Genomic DNA, 22,069 nt, shown 5'->3' with positions numbered 1-22,069 from the left:
GGGCTGTGGAGACATGATGGGATTTTCTGGACTTCACAGCAGACAGCGGATGCCAGGGGACCGGAAACAAGGAGGGAGTAGGTTAGAGGACACAAAGCAGGCCCCTGGGGATCTCGCTCTACCTTCCTCACCTTGTGTCCCTGCCTACTTTTTTCCCCCGAGATGGACCTCAGTTTTCCCATTTGAAAAATGAAAGTTTCAGTTTCCCATAGCGGATTCCACGAATCACCCCCCACACAGCACATGAAGGCTTGAGAAGAGACTGTAAAATTTCTGGGAAGAGAGGTAACCTTAGACATCCCTTTGAAGGATAGCAAGGGCTTTTCCAAACTAGCTTTCTGGAATCGTGTCTTAAAGGAAGGAGAGATTGGACGTTACAGGCAGGAGGCTGTTGCTTAGAAGTGTCTGTGGGAGGACATGGAGTGGGGAGAGGAGGGGAAAGGGGCGCCTGAGAGGTCTGGAGGGTGCAAATCAACACCCCAAGTGCAAAGTGTGGGGGGAGGTTAAAGGCATACCTGCTAGTTCTTTAACTGATACCTGACACCAAGCATCCAACTGAGAGCAACAGGCTGGCTAAAGGAGTCAGAGCAGAGAGAACTGTGGTGTGGGGGCAGAGGGCCAGCAAACACAACAGTTATCCCTGCCCAGCAGGCCGGTGAGGGCCTCTCAGTCTGTCCTGACATCTTTCTCTTAATCCCCAAGGCCTTGGCCATGACAGACAGGGAGGCTGAGAGTCTCGGGGGACTGGGGGTTCCACAAAACCTTAGGAGCAGGACAGAGGTGCTGGATATTTCTGTGCATATGTGTAGCCTGTGCTTCATGTGGGACTGCCAGCTCCTCAGAGTCACGAAGGCTACTGGTTTCCTGCAAATGTCATTGAAAGTGGGGCCTCAGAGGCAACCTGCATTCCCTGTGAGGTTGCAGGATCACATGGCTCCTGCCTTCCTCGAGGCACCAGGAAGATGCTCGGGAAGTGTCTGCTGAGCTGCCAGGACTGTGGTTCCCTCAGTCCATCTGTCATTCCTTCAGCACGTTTGTTGAGTGCATATGCCAGCACGGGGCTGGGGACAAGCAGACATGTCCCCTCCTCCAGGAGTCAGGGGGATGCAGGAAGGCACCTGCCAGGACCAAACACCTGCCCTTAAGAGTGAGAGAAAGAAGAGCCTTTCCTCACATTTGGAAGGGCCTCGCCCTTAGACCATCCCAGTCCTTTCCCAAGGAGCTTACACCTCTCCCCATAAAGAGACCAATGCGATCAGAAGACAACATGAGTCTCATCTAACTTCAAACTTGATACATTCTGTGATGCATTATGAGCTTATGTTGTTTGCAAGTTTGTGATTATCTTAGGAATAGCACAATTACATTACAATGTATTGAGGTAAAAATGATAAACTGTTCATGTAAATATTTAAAATATATTAACTTTGTAAAATCACTCATTTTGGCTTTCCTTGTTTTTTAATATAAATAGGAATCTTATCCCCCAAAATAGGGTGTGGTGCAGACCTCCCTCCACCTATAAAAGGCCTTGTTTGAGAGGCCTGAGAGAGCACAGATCTTTCTAGAACCTGAACAGTAGGGTTCACAGAAAGGATTGAAGGCCAGGCTTGGGGTTAGACTGGCTGACATTTAGACCCTTTCAAACTTGCAAGGCTTTGATCCTAAGCTGAGGACAAAGAATTGGGTGGAGTGCAAGTTTCCAATTGGGCTTCTCCTCTTTGTCTTTGTCCCCACCAGGCAGTCCCTTTTTGATCGAGGACCCAGAATTTGAACAATTGTTGTTATGGACAGATCAGAAAAAAATCAGTGTAAACAGCAATACCTAAGTAACATGAACTTTACACCAGGCCATCTTCTACATGCTTTGTGTGCTTTATCTCACCTGCACAACATTGTTCTGTGATTATCCCCGAAACAAGCTAGAAGAGGTGAATATTTTCTTGCCCAAGGTTATCCAGCTTGTAAGTACACAGCCAGGGATTCAAATCTAGGTGGTGTGGTTTCAGAGCTTACCTGTGGTACAGGAGATTTAGCACTGGAAGTTCAAGTCCCAGCTCTGCCTTATTTGCCCTGTGTCCTTGGGCGAGTCTACTGACCCTCTCCAAGACAGTTTCTTAAACTGCAGACTGGAGTTCGTGATGCAGGGATTTTAAAGGTGAAAAGTAACAGGAGATATAGAAGAGCGTTAGCCCACAAAGCATGCAGCGGATATACAGTATGGTTATGAAAAATCTCCTTTTTAACTGTTAAAGCATGTTGAAACACTCCAACAAAAGAGAAAATTAAAACAGAAAGTGCTGTCTCCTCGCCACTTTTGCTTGTGAAGCCAGAGTTCCTCCTGGTGCCTGGGAGCTGATGGGGAGGGCTCAGGAGGGGGAGAGTCTACGGACAATCTGAAACACTGCTCACCTTCTCACACAAACACCGTCTGGGCGGCTCACTGTGCAAGCTAGGGCGCGGAAGAATGGAAACTTTTGCCACCAACAGTATTTGCTAGCAACTTCCCTCTCTGCGGTTTTCTTCTGTCATTCCCTTGATAAAAGAACTCGAGCTGCGCAAATGTAACCAACATTCACGAATCTCCCCTTCACATAAAAACACCCGCCTTTCAAGAAGCAAGCCGCCTGAAAACATGAGACATGATGCGCTCTAAACTGGGTCATTCTCTACCCAGAGGACTCAGGGCTTGGTTGACTTTCCATGTGCGTCTCTTATGCCGTAGGCGTCAAGCCACTCGAACCGCCCGGGGAGCGAGAGAAATGGGAAACAGCATGAAATCCACCCCGGCCCCTCCCGAGAGGCCTCTGCCCTGTCCTGATGGTAAGTCCGACCTCCGCGTGGGTTATCTCACTCGCCCCACAGGGACCCGGTCCCCACGGCTAAGACTGGGAGATGGTGGAAGCTGATAATCGTTGCAGCAGGGCAATGAATCCGTAGGGTTTCATTATACTGTCTCTCTATAGTTTGGGTTATGGTTACATTTTTTCATAATTAAAAGTTTAAAGAGATTGGGCAATTTGTACCCCTGAAGGATGCTGAATGTTGGCAGTTTGAGACGGATCCTAGCGATCAGCTGGTTCGATCTCTTTAGTTCACAGGTGGCGAACCTGAGGCCCGCAAACGGAATACAATTCGTGTCACTAGCTATTTGTAGAGTCAGAATTCCAACCCAGGCCTGTCTGATGTGGAAGCCCTGGCTCTTGCTTACCATTGCTGCCAGCCCATGATACAGTACCGTCAAGGACACATGTAGCTGAAGAGCTTGCTTAGTGACACTTGGTTAAGATAGATGCTACTCCTGTGCGCTCTTGCTGAAAATAAAGGAACCCTGTGTTCCACGGGTAGCATCACAAGGTGCCAAGCATCCTAGGGAGGGGATACAATGTTACAAGTGGATCGATGATGACAGAATTCAACTTTTCAGAGAGATGCCAGGTTAAGCCAGGCTCCCTTTGCTACAGAGTCGTCTGGCAACTGGTCAGAGAAATGGGTGGGAACAAAACACACCACACTCCTGGCTGTGTTGGGGGTTTCTAATGCACTTGCCTTTCTTTCCTCCAGATTCCAAGTCAGCGCGGTGGGAGGGGGAGGTAGTGGGGACTGGCACGCTGTGTGGCCCTTCTTGGGGGGATGTGAAGGGAGTGTCAGGGAGGTCAGTGATCCAGCAGTGTCCAGAGTCATGGGGGCTCCTGGGGACCCTCTGCCTCCCTCCTTGCATTTTGGGCATTCAGAGGCTGGTCTCAGGGCTCCTAAAGCAGGGCACGGCAGGGTGGGGACACATCTGACACACCCATGCATCCCCTGCCAGCCTGCCCTGGGAAGGGTTTCCAGGGCACAGCTGTGAGTAGAGGGAGCCACGTTCCTGCCCTACGTCTACCTACTCCTCATTCCCTGATTTCTGGGGCCCCTTAAAAGAAAAAAAAACAGCTTCTCACATCTTCCAGAATGGAGACACCCAGATCACACACAGTCCGGTGGCACCTCAGATGCCCGGATGCGAGTGTGCAGGGACCCTGATCTCCCACGGGCACCCGTGACCAGTCAGGGACAGGGCACTTAGAGGGGCTCTTCTTTTTCTAGCCCAGTGAATCCCTTCCCCAAACCAAAGTGGGGTGGGGGGAGGACAAAAAAAAAAAAAGCCTGTTCACCAGAACAAAGGGGATCGAACCACATGGTAAGACAGCGCAGTGTGTGTGTGTCAGGGCCTGAGAAGAGGGGCCTTTACCTCCCAGGCAGAACTCAGAGCTGCTGGACCTGCCGCCCCAGGGGAGCCTGGGCTCCTTCCACCCCTGGTGCAACCTGGCTCAGCTCGGTCCCTCCTCCCCTGGTCCTAACCTCTACTAGAAAACTGACTGCGCCACTCCAGGAGGTACCCCAACCCAACCCGCTTTGTGTTGTTGCCACTCAGACCCGTGGCATGCTTGAGCAAGCCCCATGAAAACATCGGCCTCCGAGGACCTGCCTTGAATTTTCAAATGCAAATCTTCGTGAAATAAGTTTCTCTTTTTCCACTGCGTGGGTGGGGGGGTCACCTCTAAGAAGGAGGTGGAGAAGGGTCTCCCCACCCCTCCTCCCCACGGTTTATAAAGAATTCCCCAGGTCAAACCCAGTTCGTGATCCAGGCAACCACATCAAGGTGAGTGGGTTGCTTTTCCACCTCCCCACCCCTGAAAAGTTCCCCTTCTGATCTGTCCTAACTTGATTTCCTCTTTTCTTTTACACCTCCTTGAACAAAGGGGAAGGAGGTGGTGCCCTCGAGGCTGCATTCATTAGTCACCATCTGCATAATGCAAAGGAGTTTCCATGGAATGAGCTCCTACCCAGCAGAACGCGCCTCAGCCTTACTCATTCGGGTAGTGTCTGATTGCTTGAGGCACCCATGCTGGCCCGAGTCTCTTCTAATTCCTCTTCTAATTTACTGTTTAGCCTGAGAGGAGGGAGTGAAAAGCCCTGAGACCCCAGACCCTGTACAGAGATCCACCCCAGGCCAATCCGTAGGATGCTAGACACGTTTCCTGAGCTTTGAGAACTTCTTCCCCCAAACGGCGAGTGTGAAGGCCGTGGCATGTGCCTTTGCCCATCTGTACCCACCCAGCCTAGCTTTCCAGAGTATTTCTGATTAGTCCAGTTCCCAGGGAATAATGTCACAGCGCCCACAGAGGGTGCAGGACTGGTGGAAATAGGGCACGTTTCAGAGGAAAAGGCCCCGATTGAGCTTCTGGCGTTGTCCCTCCGAGCTGTGGAGTCGCCCGGCCTCCCCAAGGGACTTGGCTGTAAAACGGGGACGATCTACATCACAGTGATAATTGCACAAAACTGCTACCTGATAAATGTGTGTGTGAAAACATCTTTTTACCAGCCCCCTTTTGGGGTTGTCTGGTCACACGGGGCTGCGTCTAGACAGTCATTCCACAGAAGTTCTAAAGTGGCAGAATTGGTGATTCCATGACTTCCGAATCATCCCCAGTATTTCCTCTTACTCTACAATTCACACACGCTTCAGGCTCCTCCTCTGTGCTCGATTCCGGCAGCAGAAGCAGCACCTTTCCATCTCTAAAGAGAGAATTCAGTCACACCGTGTCATCTTTTCCCCTATTTGCTTCTTACCTTTCCATTGCTCTGACCTGAAGGAGGATCTGACTACAGAAGTGGCAGTGCCAACGCCGAGGCTGGCCAACCCCGTTCTGATTTAGCAGGACTGGGAAAGACGGAAACGCCATGCTGTGTATTTGCATAGCTGCCAGAGTAGCTGCCTCAGTGGAAAGAAGGGGCGGGTGGGGATCTGGAGAGGAAGACTGGGGCAGGGGAGTGTCGGCCCTTAGTGAGTGGTCCTCAGACCACCTGACACAGAATCGCCTGGGGAGTTGTTAAAAATGCAGATTCCTCGGCCCCACCCCAGACCTACTATCAGAATCAGGTGATGGACGCCTGGGGTTGGGGGCAGGAGCAGCAAGATAAATGTTTTCCAAACACTTCAGGGGAGTCCGAGGCCCCCTAAAGACTGCAGACCACAGACCTAGCTTTTAGATCTGCCTTGGCACCAACACACAATGAGAAATGGGGAGAGTCAATTATCTCCTTTGTATCTCTGTGTTTCTGTTTATAAAACAGAGACAGCTGCGTTGGAACCACTCACATCATCCCTTTCCCTGAGGATCCAATAGGTGATGGGGGGCCTGTGGGGGGCCCGTGAGTGCTCCTGATATTTCTTCCAGGTACCTGGAGCAGAGTAGGGCTCCATGAGCGTTACAGAAATGGCCAAATGCTTTCTGAACTGTGCAAAGGTAAAGCTGACCTGGGAGGAGAGGGCAGGTGTGTGGTGGGCCAGGGTGGGACACTGGGGCCCACTAGAGTGGTGCCCTCCTCAGGAAACAGGGGCCTGGAAGGGTGCGGTAGATCCTCGTCTGAGTCTTGACTTTTCCCAGTTAAGCTTTTTAACTGGCCCATTTCAGGCTCGTGGTCAGGCTGGGCTTACTCAGACATCAGCCTTCCTGGGTCCAGCCCACTGGGGAAGAAAATGCTGGGGGAGGAGTAATGCCTGGGAGCCCCTCACTGAACCCCAGCACCTGGGAGCCACAGTCAGGCTCTCAGCAACGCAAGAAGGCTGGCTTGGGTGGTCTCTAAGGCCTTTTTCAGCCTTGATGTGACATGAATCTGACAGCGAGTTCAGCTCTCTGGAGGTTCCTATCTGTCCTTGGTGGCACAAGGAGGAGCAGGGGAATTGGTGGAGGGAAGCCATGGGCAGTTGACCTCTGACCAGAGGAATGATAACAGTTCCTTGGTGTTCAAAGCCTACCTGGCCTGCCTCCACGTGCTTCCCAAATGTGAACCCTCAATTCTCACAACAACCATATGATCATCTCCACTTTCCAGCTAGGAAAGTGAGGCCCAAGGAGGTTAAGTTCCTTGCCAAGGTCACACAGCTTCTGAGTGGAGATTTAAACCCCAGTGGCCTGACTCTATGTCCCTGCTCTTAACCACTGCAGGATATGCCTGGACAGGACGGGCTTTCAGAAGCCTACACTGTCCTGAGAGGGGTAGGCACTCCCTAGGGGGTGAAGGGCTCATTTACCAGATTCAGTCACACAGGCACCACAGACTAGGAACCAGCATCACCAGAGCTTTGACTAGATCAAAGTTACCTACTCCACTGGTGGTACGTAAGACGGCTTCAAGAGGAATATGGTCATTCAGCTTTTATGTAATTGTACTTTTAGTGACTATCATAAATATATAACAAGCCCATCAGATGCATGACTTCACATTGCTTGGAACGGAACTAAACTTTCTAAAAAGTGAATTAACATAAAGAGAAACATTAAGTCAATAGTAGGGTAGGTGGTACTCGGCTATGGCAAAGGTGAAGAGCAGGTGGTAACCGCACAGGCTAGCGCTCCACCGCTTGGTTACCTGGCTTTGAGAGTGCACTCACCTTACTAGCTGTGTGTTTTTGGGCAAGTCGCTGGACCTTGCACTCTCCTCATCTAGTACTAACTTAGAGGGTGTGGCATAAGAACTGAAGGGACACTTTATGTAGAGCACACAGCCCAGGGCCTAGCTCATGAAGGGCACCCAGAAATGTGCCCAGGCCTGTCGGTGGATGGGGGAAAAGAAGACGGCATGATGAAAACACAGCCAAGTCCAGGAAGCCCTGGTGGCCATTCTGAGTCTGCAGAGCCCAACAGATTTGCTCTGACTGTTTCCTACTTCTCCTGAGCCACTGTGGCATCTTCGAACGTTGAGACTCAGAGTCCATCCAGTCCCCACTGCCCTGTTTAACACATGGAGAAACCAAGGCCTTGGCAGCAAACAGGTTTCTGGGCTGCCGTGGCTCCCTTTATAGCCCACAGAATAGCCCTTCTCATGTAAGTGAGAGGACCACAGGCACACCAGGCATTCATGGAGAGCAAGAGGACCCGACAGTCTTTTTCCCAGGCCCATCTGCCCAGCTCTGTCTCAGAGAGAGAGAAGGAAAGAAAGAACGTGTGTGTGCATGTGTGTGTGTATGTCCTGAAAAAGGCACTAAAACCAAGGGCTGATTTGACCCCTCAGAAGGTCCTGAGTTTGGACATGACTCAAGAGGAAGCAAACCCGGAAGCTAACATCACTGGGTTGTTTAGCAACTAGTCCACCAGCTGCACTGAGCTACTGGTACCAACTCTAAAGCCTCATTTGGATTCAGCCTTTGTTCCAACCTAAGGATCAAGTGGGCAAAGCCTGGTAATTAAGTGCCAAGGGGAATGTGGCTTGTTGAAGGGACAATGAGCTTTGAAGTCCCCTTGCTGTCACTTGGACACATGACTAAAACTCTCCCAGTCTTGGTTTCATGACCCTTTAAATGAGACTCAGGGCTCTGCAGGGATGTGCAGACTACCGGAAGGATCGAATGGCTAGTCTTGCTAGATAGTTATAAATGCAAGGTACTGAAAATGCTTTCAGCACTTAAAAAAAATTGGTAACAACATTTCAAAGAATAATAAAAGGGCCTGTCCTCTTTTGGCTAAATGATATTTGGGCTAGTAATTTCTGCCTGAGTCTCCTTCCTTTTCTGGACTCACTTCCTGTTTTAAACTTTTATACATTTTGTTCAACCTGACTCATTTTTGAGTTGAACTGTCAGCAAATACTTGGTCTTTTGAGTTTCATCTTCTGTTCTCACCAGATGGAGTTTGTTTCAGATGAGAATATTTTCAAATGTACACGACTGTAGGGTTTTCAAACTTTAGAATACCATTGACATTGGTCTCAGATTATGGCAGGATAATCCCATCTGCACAAAAATATTAGCTGCCATTTTGTTAAGAGGCAGGCCCTGTACATATGATGTGTCACTAATCCTTAATCCAATCATATGAAACATATTTTAATATTTCCCATATTCCAACATGAAGAAATCAAGCTCAGTTAATTACAAATAAATCTCTCCCCAAATCACAGAGCTATGAAGAGGTGACAGTGGAATTTAAGCCAGGTCTTAGTGATTTCTAAACCAGGTCCGATTGATTTCAAAGCTATTCTCTTTCTGTAATGCTCTCCTGGAACTTTTCTCTGGGTTTTTCCTTTCATGCCCCACTCATATTTCTTCACTGGGTTTGCTTCCTTATCTTATGTCTGCAGTAATCCTGCATACTTCCATGGCACTCCTCTTCTCCAGGGAGTTTATTTATCTGATTCAATTCAGAGGCTCTGCTTTCCATAAAGCCAGGTCCAGGAGCCCATGGCAATGTGTTTCATGTTTGACCTTTATGAGCAGATTTAAATTTCCTTGCTTGCATTTATTTCACTCTAAGGACCAAGGCTCAGGAAGACTTTGGTGGGATCCAGGTATGAGACCTTCCTTGGAATGGCTTGTCCTTGCCCCCAAAAGTACAAACCAAACTTCAACACATTTGAGTGACCTTGCCTTTTGTTTTTCTAAAGCTGATGATAAAGTTCACGGGAATATGCATGACGTCCTTACACATGACAAGTCAAAGGCTACTCCTTTAAACAAAAGCTCACATGCAAGATCTTCTCAGTGATTTTTAAGTCTTATGGCTATAAAAGCATCATTATTACGGAAATTCCACAGGAAATTTAGCTTGGTCATTGTGAAATCGAAACTCCCTAACCCCTTATGCACCCCTTTTCCCCTACCCCCATTTAATCGATTGTGTTTATAATGGATTATTTTTGGTCTCTTTCTGTTTCTGTTTTAGTTTTTAACATTGTAAGAGAGATCATTAGGTTTCAGTCTTAATCTTGAATCAGACATGGAACCCCAAGCCCTCCTGCAGATACACGGTCTATTTCAAGGTCCTATTATTGTCACAGTAACAAATTCTGTGCCTCTTAAATTTCAGCACTAGTTTTTCACAAGGGGCTGATTCTGTGGTGACTGCCCACCTTGCTGCCCCCACAAGCCAGGGTTCCTTCTGTCGGGATCACTGTAAAAACAGAGCCCCATGGTGGTTTCTAAGGCCCTCGGAGAACAGCAGCCTCTCCACCTGATTCTTGCATTCGGTCAGCCTGCCTTGAGCATCCTCTCTGGTACAGGGGCCGTGCTGGATGGAGGGCGACAGGACATGGACAGGGAAGATACAGTGGGCGCTCTGCCAGGTGGGAGGACAGAGGTTTCCTAATAGTCACACATGTGAAATGACAACATGCAGTTTCAGGGAAAAAGCCCAGGAGGGCTGAGCCTCTGGGGCCTCAGGCAAGCCCTGCCCTCCAGGGAGGTGAATTTGAGTTAATGGAGGTGGGACAGATGGGAGAGGGGGAGAGGTGAGTGTTCTAGGCAGGGGGGACCCTGTTCAGAGGCCTTGAGAGGGAGGAACCTGGCGTGTTTGAGAAAAACAGACAGGCTGCTAGCCCGAGCCTGGGGCAGGGGGTCCTGTGGATAAACTAGAGAAGGAACGGCAGCTCTCCCACATGGAGGCAGTGAGTGCATTTCTCAGTCTCCCAGCCCAGCCCCTGGCTGTCCAGAGGAGGGAAGCCAGGCCCAGCAGGGATGCTCTCTGTCCACAGCCCGTGGGTGGCAAAGTCAGCGCCAGAGCCTGGGGCAAATTTCCTGGGAAGAAACAGGAAATTTAGGCCTTCCACCTCTCACTGGCCAGGCACCTTCCCAGGGCCTGTATTTGTCATTTCTGATTCTTTTCCTTAAACAGGACCTCCATATTTGCATAAACTTCATGCCCCACAAAACCCAGATCCGCCCTTTATTAGAACTCAGGGTTCTGGGCCTCAAGCCCAGCACCAGGCATTTCAGTGCTGCCTCTAAGGACCGGGGCACGGTCTGGGCTGATCAAGGGGAGCTAAACCATTAACTTCCCCAAAGCAGAAAGCGAGAGTCAGGTCCGGGCTGGTCAGCGGCGGGCAAGGGCCTGGCTGGGTCTGCCCCTCCGCGGCCCCACGCGGTTCCTCCTCCCAAGGCCGGACCCCTTCCAGAGCCCCACGCCGCCAGCCGCCCCATCACCTTTCCTTCCCACCCGCCTCGCCCCAGGAACCCTCGCTTCCACATGGTTCATGATTGTGACTCAGCTCCCCCAAGTGAGCAATGCACTTTGCCATTGTGATAACTTGTTTCTGATTCATCTGTCGATTGATAACCAAATCCTTTACCTAAAACCTCTCTTGTATTTCGTATTTATTCTGGTATTAATCACTCTTTTGACTCAGTCTGTCCCGAGGGGCTTATGAGTTGGAGACTGTGGGACCGATGAGCATAAAAGTCCCAGCAAGGGGGTGCCCAGGTCCTAGAAAGTGGCCTGTGGGGCCACCATTGCCATGCCCCCATGCTGGGGCTTCTGCACATCCTCCTGGGCTGAGGGGGCCGGGGATGGCTCCTCCTGTGGTTCCTTACATTTCCTCTAGCAGGTGAGTTCCCAGAACGGGATACCTGGTCTGTTGGGCTCACCAACTCTTGGCACTTGGCAGGGGTACAGTAAAGAACTGTCAAATAAATGACTAAATGACGTGTTACCCAGAATGTGGAGTTCAGATGCCCAGCCAGCAGATGGAGCGATAAACCCCAAAGCAAAAACCACAACTGCATTTGCTGATTTCTAAGACATATCATCTCCCCAAACTGCACCCCCATATTACCCGGCATCTAATGTGCTCAAAGTATACCAAATCACTAAGGGTTGAAATAGGGATGTTACTTAGTGGCAAAAAGCAAATTCACAACTTGGCACTGTACCTTACTCTATAGTAAGCTGTGATTATTTGAACCAAATGTTTGCCTTTTCAAAACTTCACGAGAATTTCTTTCAATACACGTACAATGATAGAAAAGCTTAATATCCCCCTCCCCCCAAAGAAAGTCCCCATTGAATAGACCTGACCCCCGCCTCCCAGTGTCACAGCTGTGGGAACTGAGAGGCCCAGAGCAGACCTCAGAAGCTCTCTCCTGGGGCAACGGCGGTCAGAGGGGAGGCTTTTAGAGGGGGTGCCACGTGCTTGTCACCTTATCTCACGGGGACCCTGGATGAGGCATTACTAGCCCTATTTAAAGATGAGACTAGGCCAACAGGCATGCAGGACCTGCTCAAGGTGACATGGTCATCAGGCGCAGGGCAGACCTGACGCCTGCTCTTGGGACCTCAGCTCCAGGGCCTCCAGGTGCTCATTCCTCAGAGCAGAACCTCAGGGCCAGGCAGCCTGGAGAAGAGGAGCCAGGGTTCCTTCAGGTACCCGGTGCAGCCATCCCTGCAGCCAGCACCCGTGGTAAACTGGCCTTTCAATCAAGTAAGGGTCTCCAGGCGAATAGTCCCAAAGCCCGACTTGCACCCTCTCCTTCCAGGGCCACCTTTCGTTTAGTTCCTTGTGAATCAAAACACCATTTTGCCTCTGTTTCCCCAGGGCTGGAAAGCGACTTCCTCGCTGTGTTGAGTGACTACCCGTCTCCTGACATCAGCCCACCGATATTCCGCCGAGGGGAGAAACTGCGCGTGCTTTCTGAGTGAGTCAACGTTCAAAAACTTATGGGCCCCCAAAAAGGATGAATTCAGAATCGGTGGGAATTGTCAACTTTTGATTAGAGCAGTCCAATTCCAAATAGACTCTGGCCCTGTTGTGAGGTGAGAAATTGGGCTCCTTCCGTCTTCCTCCTCCTTAATGCTGCTAATGCTCTAAAACCTTCAATGGCTCCCCATTTCCAGCTGACCCAAATTTAAATTCCTGAACCTGGCCTTTGAGACCCTTTATGATTCAGATTCTGCTTATCAGATTGGCCCCATTTCCTTCCACATACACCTCATTATATTATATACTAACCAGTACAGAGTTGGAAAGGAGGACCTGGGGATCTGACGACACTTCTGATGATAAAACGTATCATCTTCTCTCCCATTGTCCCTCTAGACTGATTCAAAATAAGCAATAGAAAAAAATTGGGGCTGTAAGCCCCTTTTCTTTACATCCCAGTGATATGGACACATGAAACAATCCTCAGTATACAGGAGGGCAGAAATTAATATAGTAAGCATTTATTTTAAAACAGCCTCCAACCGTGGAACATCAATTGGAGCATCAGCTGCTAATCCCTAAAAGCAGCTGTTGCCAGCAAATGGGAGGATTTCCCAAGTAGTCTGGAATCAGGGGTTATCTATTAGACAGATACACTTAAAAAACTAAATTTTCATATGGAAAAATTCAGGTCAAATGACCAATGATAGATCTTATAAAAGGAATGTCCCAGGCTGCCCCAGGTTAAATCTGATTATTATGTTCATTCATTTATTTGCATTGCCATCTGCCCATCCATCTATTTCTTTCTGCTCTTGTTCCTACAGTGAAGGGGGCTGGTGGAAAGCCATTTCCCTTAGCACTGGTCGAGAGAGTTATATTCCTGGAATATGTGTGGCCAGAGTTTACCATGGGTGAGTATATTTCTCAAATAATATCAGTAAAACAAGATATTTTTGCTGATGACTCAGAAGTTTGTGTAGAGATTCTGGCATGGCCTAGAGGAAAGGAAGGTACTGGGTCAGGTGGGGTGCTCCTACTCTCAGCTCTTTTCTTAGGACAAGGTGGAATCTTAGGTCAATCCCTTTTTCTCTCTGGGACTTGATTTCCCTTTCAGGAAGACCAAGATAGTTGGACCAAAAATAATGGTCAAGGTTCCTTTCAGCTCTAACACAGTGTTCCTGGGACATAGCACTAAACACCCAGGAACTGTTATCATGGGATGTAGTGTGGGGTCATGGCTAAAAGTCAGCCTGCCTGGGTTCATATCATGCCTCTGTCACTTACTGGCCATGATGGTGGACAAGCTACTCAACTTTCTTTGCATCAGTCTCCTTTCCTCATCTGTCAGACAGGGATCACAATGTAGAATGATTTGCACAATAATCTATAATAATATGACCAAACCTAAGGTTTGTTGAAGAATTAGACGGCATAATCCATGCATAGCTCTTGAAACAATGCCTAACATTGCAGTAAGCACTCAATAAATATCAGCTGTATTCTCGTTAAATGCAGAACCAGACACACAGAGAATGCTAACTGCCAAAAATACTTAGGTACGCAACTCAACAAATGAGTTAGTCAAGCAGATGAGAAGTGAGCACACTGCTTTCTCCAGCAATTGTACAGTGAGGCATTGTAGCATCAGAGGGGCTTTGGAGCCCAGAAGACCTGGGTTCAAATCTCAGCTCCACCACTTCCACGTAAGGGCATTGGAAAAGCCACTTAACTTTCTTGAGCTACAGTCTCCTCATCTATCAAGCTACCAAGGCCAGACAAAGAAGTACACAGCATATAGGAAATGGGAGGGGAAAAAGCACCATTTTAATTTGAAAGAATCTAGAGATAATTTTATTTACATTCAGAGAAGGACTTGGTAAAGCAGAGGCATCTGCCTGAATATTTTGAAGAATGTAATCTGGTGTGTTTAATTGCAGTATGAATGATTTTCTTTATGAATACTAAAACCATTGCCATGCTTAGGACGGGGAAGGTGAAAACAAATGGGGCCAGAGCTGCTGTGTGAGTTAAGTACTGAAAGAAACCTGAGTCATGTAACTCTTCTCAATCAATTGTATGTCACTGATCCATTCACTCATTCAGCCATCACGCTTCATCACCTTCATGTTTACAGTGTGGAGCCGAGAGATGGCGGCGCTGGGGGTGGTGATGAGAAGCCCAGACAAGTGAGGCGACATTTCTACCTTATGGAGCTTCCAATCAAGCAAATGCAATAAAAGCCCTTAAAATATAGACTAGGAAGAGAGAAAGTGCAGCACACAGTGGTTATCAGCATGGAATTCAAACGCCTAGAAAAATGCATTCCAATTCTAGCTCTATTGCTTGCTAACATAACTTGGACAAAGTACATAGTCACTCCGAGCCTTAGTATTCTCATCAGCAAAAGAGAGTTAACACGACCAGCCTCACAGGGTTGACAAGAGGGCTAGATTTCAAGTGCTTAATATGGTGTGTGGCCCATAATTAGTACTCATTCATGGCTGTGTTTGCTATTGTTGTTGTTTTATCACCTTCATCCTTAAGTGGGATGGCATGCAAGGACTTGAATACATAAATGTTTGTTATGCTAAAGTAACTAATATACCATATCTTGTGCAGAACTAAGGGAATATATGAAATATTGGGCCTAATGTGGCATAACCGTGTTTTTAACAACCACAGTGAACATGGAGAGCAGGGCAAAAATAAAAGGAATCAGGCATTATGTCCCTGCATCTTTTCACACATGATGCTCTGGGCTCTTCGACTGCTTGTGTGCCATTGTAAGTGTTAAAGGGCCAAGAAAGAGTCAAGTACTAATTTCAGTACTGCCTACACTGTCAGACCTGTTGAGTAAAAGCTAGGGTCCATTCACTGAAATATAGAGTCTTTTAAGAAGTGGATGTGCTACTGCTTCTGAGTGCACGCCTGCCAAGTGCTAACAAAGCCTTTCCTTCCAAGGGGAGATCTGGCCAAGGCTGCTCTGAAAAATGACTAAGGGCCCATTCTCTTTAGAACACAGATTCCTTCGTGTAGGAAGCTGCTTCCTGAAGGGTAGTCAGAAGTGTCTGCTCTCTTATGGAAGGTAAACCTGCCACTGGAAAGTTGGGTGACAATATTACAGCTGCTTGTTTTAATGTTAGGGAAAAAAGCAAGAAACTCATAAATGCACAGCACAATGACAGCTGTGTTTAAAATGCATTAAAAAAGAAGACGAGAAGGAAATACAATGACCACAGAGCAGGGCTTGTTAAGTCGGTGAAATTATGTACCATTTCTTTCCTTCTTTCTTGTGTCCATTCATTCATTCACTCTGGATACAAAGATGGACAAAACAGAATGACAGCCTCATAGGAGGGTTGAGGGAGGGGCATGGTAGGTGGAGTGTAAGGGAGACAGACATTAAACAACTTACCAAGTAGGCACTTTATCACATTTCATAATGCATGCATATTTGATAACACACAAGGTGTACAGCCCAGTTCGCATCTGAGACACGAGGTAAGAAAGGATCCTACACATCTTTATGTCCCCATTATCCAACAAAATACCTAGCACCATAGGTACTCAGGAAAGTTTAGCTGAAAGATTGAAAGTATGAATGAATGGACAAATTTTCAGTTGCTGTCCTCTGTTAGTTACAAGTTTTTTATCGACTACACCTGGATCTTATTTTTTTGCATTCCCATCTTTTTGGGGGGCAGGCGGGCACCCTCAGTATACTCATGGCTGCCTTCCTTCCCCCAGCTGGCTGTTCGAAGGGCTGGGGAGAGACAAGGCCGAGGAGCTGCTGCAGCTGCCAGACACGAAGGTTGGCTCCTTCATGATCAGAGAGAGTGAAACGAAGAAAGGTAAGCAGTCTCCGACTCATCTGTCCCTTGTCTGGGTCCAAAGCAGTGTTTCTGTTTTTTCCCAGCTGACTCATTACATGGCTTCGTTTCCCTTCCTCCTACCATCCACGCAAATCAATCCACTGCTCTTAGCTCCCTGCAGCCCACACACCACCGGTGTGGCCAGGGGAAACACAGGGGGACTGGAAACAGGTATGGGGACCAACAGCAGGCCCTGCCAACTCCTGTTGGAAAATTTTCCGTGTACTGAGAACAAAACCGAATGCCACATGTGGCAGCACACTGGGGCAGAGGGAACATGGACTTGGCAAGGCCTGGCCTGTACCCACAGACTCTGAGACTTGGGCGGGTTAGTCAACCTTCTGAGCTCAGTTTTCTCATCTGTGAAATGGTATGAAAATCCCTCCCTGGTAAGCCTGTGGTGAGATTCAAATGCAATAGCCTTCTGCCACATGGGAGGCCCCCATATCAGTTCTCTCTGCACCCTATAATTCAATAAGACTCCTCAGAGAACCAGGCAAGCAAAGGTATGCTCTGTCACACTCACCATGATCATTATCTTTATGATTTGCTTGCATCCCACTCATTAGAGTGATGCAGTGAAGACAGAAATAGCAGAGCCCTTTGTGGTGGTTCAGAGCAAGAGCCCCACATTCTAGTTTCAACTACCCCAATGATTAAGAAGCCATCTCCTCTCCCTAAGCCTCAGCTCCCTTGTCTGTAACGTGGGGTTAGCAGGAGTAAAGTGCTTAGCTCTGAGCCCTTAAAAGAATTTCAGGAGCAAAGCATTAACAGCTAAGACTTCCCCAGATGAAAATAATAATAACATAGAAGATATTTTTCAAGTACTTAGTTTTCTTTTTTTTTCCCTTCAAGTTCTTAGTGTACTTCTTTGCTATCAAAGAAGAGAAAATGCTGCATCTGAGAGCATTTCCTTTGCACCCACTAAGCGCTGAGCTGCCTGGTGCTGGAGCCCTTCAACAAAATAAGTGCCAGCCTTACTTTGGGGAAACAGGGAGCGAATAGATGTGGTCAGAAAACCCAGAAAAACTTTTTTCTCAAAACCTGAATATGCAGGGGGAGAGCAAGATCAAAGCAAAGATAAAACTTCTGGTGCATGTCCAACAAAAAGGGCACCCAAACTCAGGTTGCTTCTCCTGAGCTGGCATGGGCCAGGGGAGGAAGAAGCCAGCATGAGACTTAACTAAAAATAAAGCTGTTGTCAGGCAGATCTGAAGCCAAGCTGCGGCCGGGGTGGGGTAGCAGACTCTGCTCCTCTGGGTATGCAAAGTGCTGATGATTTTCCACTTACTACCCTTGACCTGCTTACCATAGTTTTGGTCCCTGTTGACATTACCGGAAGACACACGGGTTGACTTGGGGGTAGACATGAGGCAAAGCGTGGGATGCCCATTAGATTGCTCTGGGAGGTCTGCTTAGGACAAAGGTTCAAATCTCAGGCTGAGACCTCTGGCCATGTCAGTCAGGGGCTCTCAGCCTCAGTTTCTCCATCTGTAAAATACCCAGGGATACGCCCTCCCAGGACCTCATAGAATTAATGGAGAAACAGCTTGGAAATTGCTTAGCCCCCTGCTCTGCACATTACACAAAGGCCCAACAGAATCTAGATCCCTTTCCCTTCTCTTGAGCATTGTCACTCCTGGAAGCCCAGGAGACAGAGCAGGGAGGTCCCTTAGACAGGGCCTAAGTCCAGTAGTTTCACTCTCCATGTAGGGAAACTGAGATGAAGAAAAGTGAAGGACTTGCCCACAGTCATCCCAAATGTTGGTCCCATGCTTGCAGACCCACATTGGGCAGTGCACTAATGGTGTTTAAGAATAAATAACACACATTTCACATGCTTCTTAGGGATACCCCCAAAAATGGCTTAGCTGGCACCTTTTCCAAATTTCTGAGAAAACCAAGCATGATTCAGAGGAAGTGCAGACCCAGAAGGGGAACAGAGCTGGAAGACCTTCCCTTGATGTGTGGATGGGGTGGCGCTGGTGGAGCAGGGCTAGCGGAAGGAAAGTGGCAGCACAAACACCTCAGAGCACATACCAGGCAAAGATCCAAGAATGACCGGCAGATCCAGATCTACCAAATTATAACTTAATCAGGCCTAAGCACCACGAAAGGATGTGGAAGCACCCCAAATGATCACTTGAAAAAGCAGAGGGAACTAGGCCTGTGCACTTGAAAACCTGTGATGGCGACAGGATGAACGCATCTGGGCTGCTGAAATAACTCAGCGTTGTGGTCTCTAAACAGTGAGCTACATCTAAACACGGAGGCTTCAGTGGTTGGAGGGGCTGCTGCTTAAAACAGGGCTGTCATGTCCCGCCATCAATCTCCCATCGCTGAGGCTGAGAAAAGTCTCCCTTCCATGGGGTGGGAGCAGGAGGCCCCTGCTGACTTGTTCTCCCCCTCCCGCAGGATTTTACTCGCTGTCGGTGAGACACAGGCAGGTGAAGCATTACCGCATCTTCCGCCTGCCCAACAACTGGTACTACATTTCCCCGAGGCTCACCTTCCAGTGCCTGGAGGACCTGGTGAATCACTATTCTGGTAAGAAGCCCTCCATCAGGGCCTCCTGCCTAATATCCCTCTGGTGCCATCAGTCTGGGTGGGAGCCCGGGTGGGGCAGGGACCATCCAGAGATGTGGTCTGCCCGTCCTGCCTTCCTAATCTGCTCTTTGTCTTATTAATGCAGACTATAAATTTCAGGCTAACTCCTGCTGCCTGACAATGCTGCCTTATAAAAAGCATGCAGCTAATCTCAAACACACCCGATCTCTACCTGTAAATAAAATAAACTAAGATGCCCCTATATTCACAACTGCAGACAGTCTGTGCTTTCTTAAGTGGGTTATATATCTTGGGGACTCTTGGGGCTTTGTTCTGAAAAGCACTCATTTCCCCCTTTTCTGTCAAAATCCTCCTCATCCTTCAGGGCCAAAATTAGTGCACCTGCTCGACAGACTGTCAGTCTGTTGTCCGAGTCAAAGCCCGTGCCCCATCTGTGCTCCCCTTAGCCGGCCGCGCTCCTCTCCGCAGCACTCTCTCTGGCCAGGCTGCCTGGAAGCCTTGCTCGCTCTGAGCTGCTCTGCGTTTCCCAGCAAGCTCTTAAAGACCAGGGACTGTGGTTTATTCGTGGGTGTCCTCCCTGGGCTCAGGAGAGAGGTGCAGACATTTCCAAGCTGACCCAGGTAGGGGGCCTCCCCCCAAGATGGCTGGGACACAGCATGGCACTGAGGGAGCTGAAGGTATCGTAGAGAGGCAGGAAAGAAAAAGCTAAGTTAGACTGTGAAAGGCCATGAGCGCTATGTCAGTCGTTTGAATTTTACTCTATGGAAAATGTGGAAACATAAAAAATGGGATGCATCTCCAAATAGTGTAGTGGTGAAGAGGAAAGGTTCTGGGCCCTCTGTGTTGGTCCCAGATCTGGTCATTGCTAACCAGGCAACCTGGGGCTGGTTATTTGTACCTTTGTGCCTCAGCGTCTTCATCTGGGTAAGGCAGACACTAACTGCTCCTACCTCATAGGAGCGACAAGGCAAGTCACTGAGTCAGTACATGGAAAATGCTCAGCAGAGCCTGCCTCAGAGTAACCCAGCAAACCACGCGAGCCACTCTCCCTCAGCCAGGACATCCCATTTCTCCTGCGTTCCTCTATCGCCCTGGAGAGAGGAGAAGTTGTTCTGCTCTTTTAGCGCCTTTGCATTTCCGGTTCAGGATGTCTGACCCCACAGCACTTAGCATCTTTGCTCGTGCTCGGGGATGTGGGGTCTCAAACTGGAGAGGTAAAAGGCATCTCAAGGAGAAAGGGGGAGTCTACACAGCCTCCGGTTATCAGACCTGGCCTATGAGAAACAGTGCGTGAAGGGAAAACGCTGCTCAGGCAGAGCAGGCCCATGCCGCGCCCCGGGCCTTGTGCTCAGGAGCTGAGACCTCAAACAGGCTCCCCAGTTTCTCACAGACTCTGTCCCCCGTTTGTGGAGGTGGGTGACAGCAGCCTCCCTGTAGGTAGCTGTGATTAAACACAATCATTTATGGAATGTGTCCAGCACAGGCTGGCACACGGTAGATGCAAAATAAATGATAACCAATATTCTGTGATAGTCAGAAACCTAGCAGTTAGCTAAAAATGAAAGAGGAAGGGAGTCCTGGAAGCAGCTAACTTTTAGTGATTATGAGTAAAAGTTGGTTGTGGTATTTGGCTTTTAATAACAATCATCTGAGAGGTGTGGAGACCATAAGTTTTGCATAGACAAAGGCAAACATGAAAAGGACGCGGCCCCAGCAAAACTTTTACACACCGGGTGGCCACAAGGCCACTAGGCCAAGGACACCCGACTCCATCTGGCAGCTCCCCAGATCACTAGGAGAATCTTACCCTGGTACAAAATGAATGCCTTCCAAAAATATGTTCCTGGCCATTGCATCAATAAATAGACCACAGTCATCACATTTGCGAATAAATGAGAACGGTCTGAAAGCCTGAAATGCTTCCTGGGCCCTTCAGGATCCCAAAGGGGAAACACCACAGCCAGTTTTATCACCCATCAAGTTCTTCTGAAAGATGCAGAGCCAGGGAAATTTGTGATAAGGGGTCTGAAAGATATCTTTGTTTTATAGAGTGCTTATATTTGCTATCCAGGAGCCCTTGGCAAATTACTTAACATCTCAGAGCCTCAGTTTCCTCATCTATTAAATGTGGATATAATACCTCTCCACAGGACTGTTGTTAGGAGCAAAACAAAGGTACATGGTGGTGTTTGAGGGAAGAGAGAGGGCAAGACACAAATGAGTTCTAAAAGTGTTGCCACGAAAATGACGTGATGGGAAACAGGGCATTCAGCGTGGAGATGTTGGACTCTTCAGTGTCCATTCCGGATGGCTGCATAGACTAGGTTGAACTAGACTAGTGTCTTCTGACCCTAAAGGTGGTAGAGGATTCTTTCTTCTCCATTTAACAGGCAATGGGTGGCTTTTGGAAAAAGTGCCTGGTTCTGAGTCAGTGAGATGTGTTTGGGTCACATTTCTGTGGCCCCGGGCAAATGACGTGCACCAGGAACCTCAGTTTCCTCATCCCAATAAAGGGTCTACCAGTGCCAATCACACAGAGTTGACGTGGGGCCTCAGTGAGCTGAGGTGTGTCAGGCCAGCTCATGCCTGGCACATGTTCTATGCTTGTAAGTGTTAGTTCTTTTGCTCTTTGTGAAAATCTACCTTTTCACCTAAGCATTAAGCTCTTTAAAGAAAGACCTTCAGGAAGTTTCCCACTGCCTGGGCTTTACACATGGTTGATTTGGCTCATCTTTCTATCAGACATCATCTCCTTCACCTAATAACCCAGAGGTCCTCTCAATTTCCAGCCCATGACAGGTAATTAGTCTAGATTCATGTCTAATTATGCTTCCCTCTAACATCTTGGTCCAGCCTCGCACTGGAGTTCATACTGAAAGTCAGACTGACACCCCCAAAGCCGGCCTTCCTGGCTGCCCCCGATAGCCTGGGTTTGTGCCTTTGGCTACAATTTCCTTTTGTTCTTTGACAAAGACACCCTGAGAGCTCCACAAATAAGATGGAAGATGTGGACTGTCAAAGGTGGAAGGTGCTTTCTAAAACCTGGCCGCGGGCCTGCTCCGAAGCAGTGGTGCCCCGGCCTGTTAGAGGCCAGCCGCAGCCCCGGACGTTCCTCTCCCACTCTGACAGGAGAAGCACTGGGGCGGGGTCCCTGTTCTGGAAAAGGACACACAGTA

At 48.6% G+C, this 22,069-nt stretch overlaps 2 protein-coding genes across 5 annotated transcripts in view; one reads left to right on the top strand and one right to left on the bottom strand.

Moving 5' to 3' along the window:
• TG (thyroglobulin) overlaps positions 1-22,069 on the bottom strand; it is a 249,593-nt gene that overhangs the window by 64,037 nt on the left and 163,487 nt on the right. The gene's annotated exons all lie outside the window — the stretch shown is intronic.
• The window catches only part of SLA (Src like adaptor), a 34,115-nt gene that overhangs the window by 7,909 nt on the left and 4,137 nt on the right, over positions 1-22,069 (top strand). Inside the window, exons 2-6 of one of the 2 annotated variants that reach the window (XM_037802993.1) lie at positions 2,726-2,823; positions 12,346-12,445; positions 13,278-13,364; positions 16,201-16,304; positions 18,741-18,872. In XM_037802993.1, the coding sequence (XP_037658921.1) occupies positions 2,763-2,823; positions 12,346-12,445; positions 13,278-13,364; positions 16,201-16,304; positions 18,741-18,872 (484 nt within the window). In that variant the 5' untranslated portion in view covers positions 2,726-2,762. Of the gene's footprint in view, positions 1-449; positions 2,824-12,345; positions 12,446-13,277; positions 13,365-16,200; positions 16,305-18,740; positions 18,873-22,069 lie in introns of those variants that run through there. The other variant, XM_037802992.1, reaches the window with a different exon arrangement.

The sequence above is a fragment of the Choloepus didactylus genome, chromosome 14 (assembly GCF_015220235.1).
Source record: "Choloepus didactylus isolate mChoDid1 chromosome 14, mChoDid1.pri, whole genome shotgun sequence".
NCBI classification, from domain to species: domain Eukaryota; kingdom Metazoa; phylum Chordata; class Mammalia; order Pilosa; family Megalonychidae; genus Choloepus; species Choloepus didactylus.
This window is presented reverse-complemented; position numbering and strand designations above follow the sequence as displayed.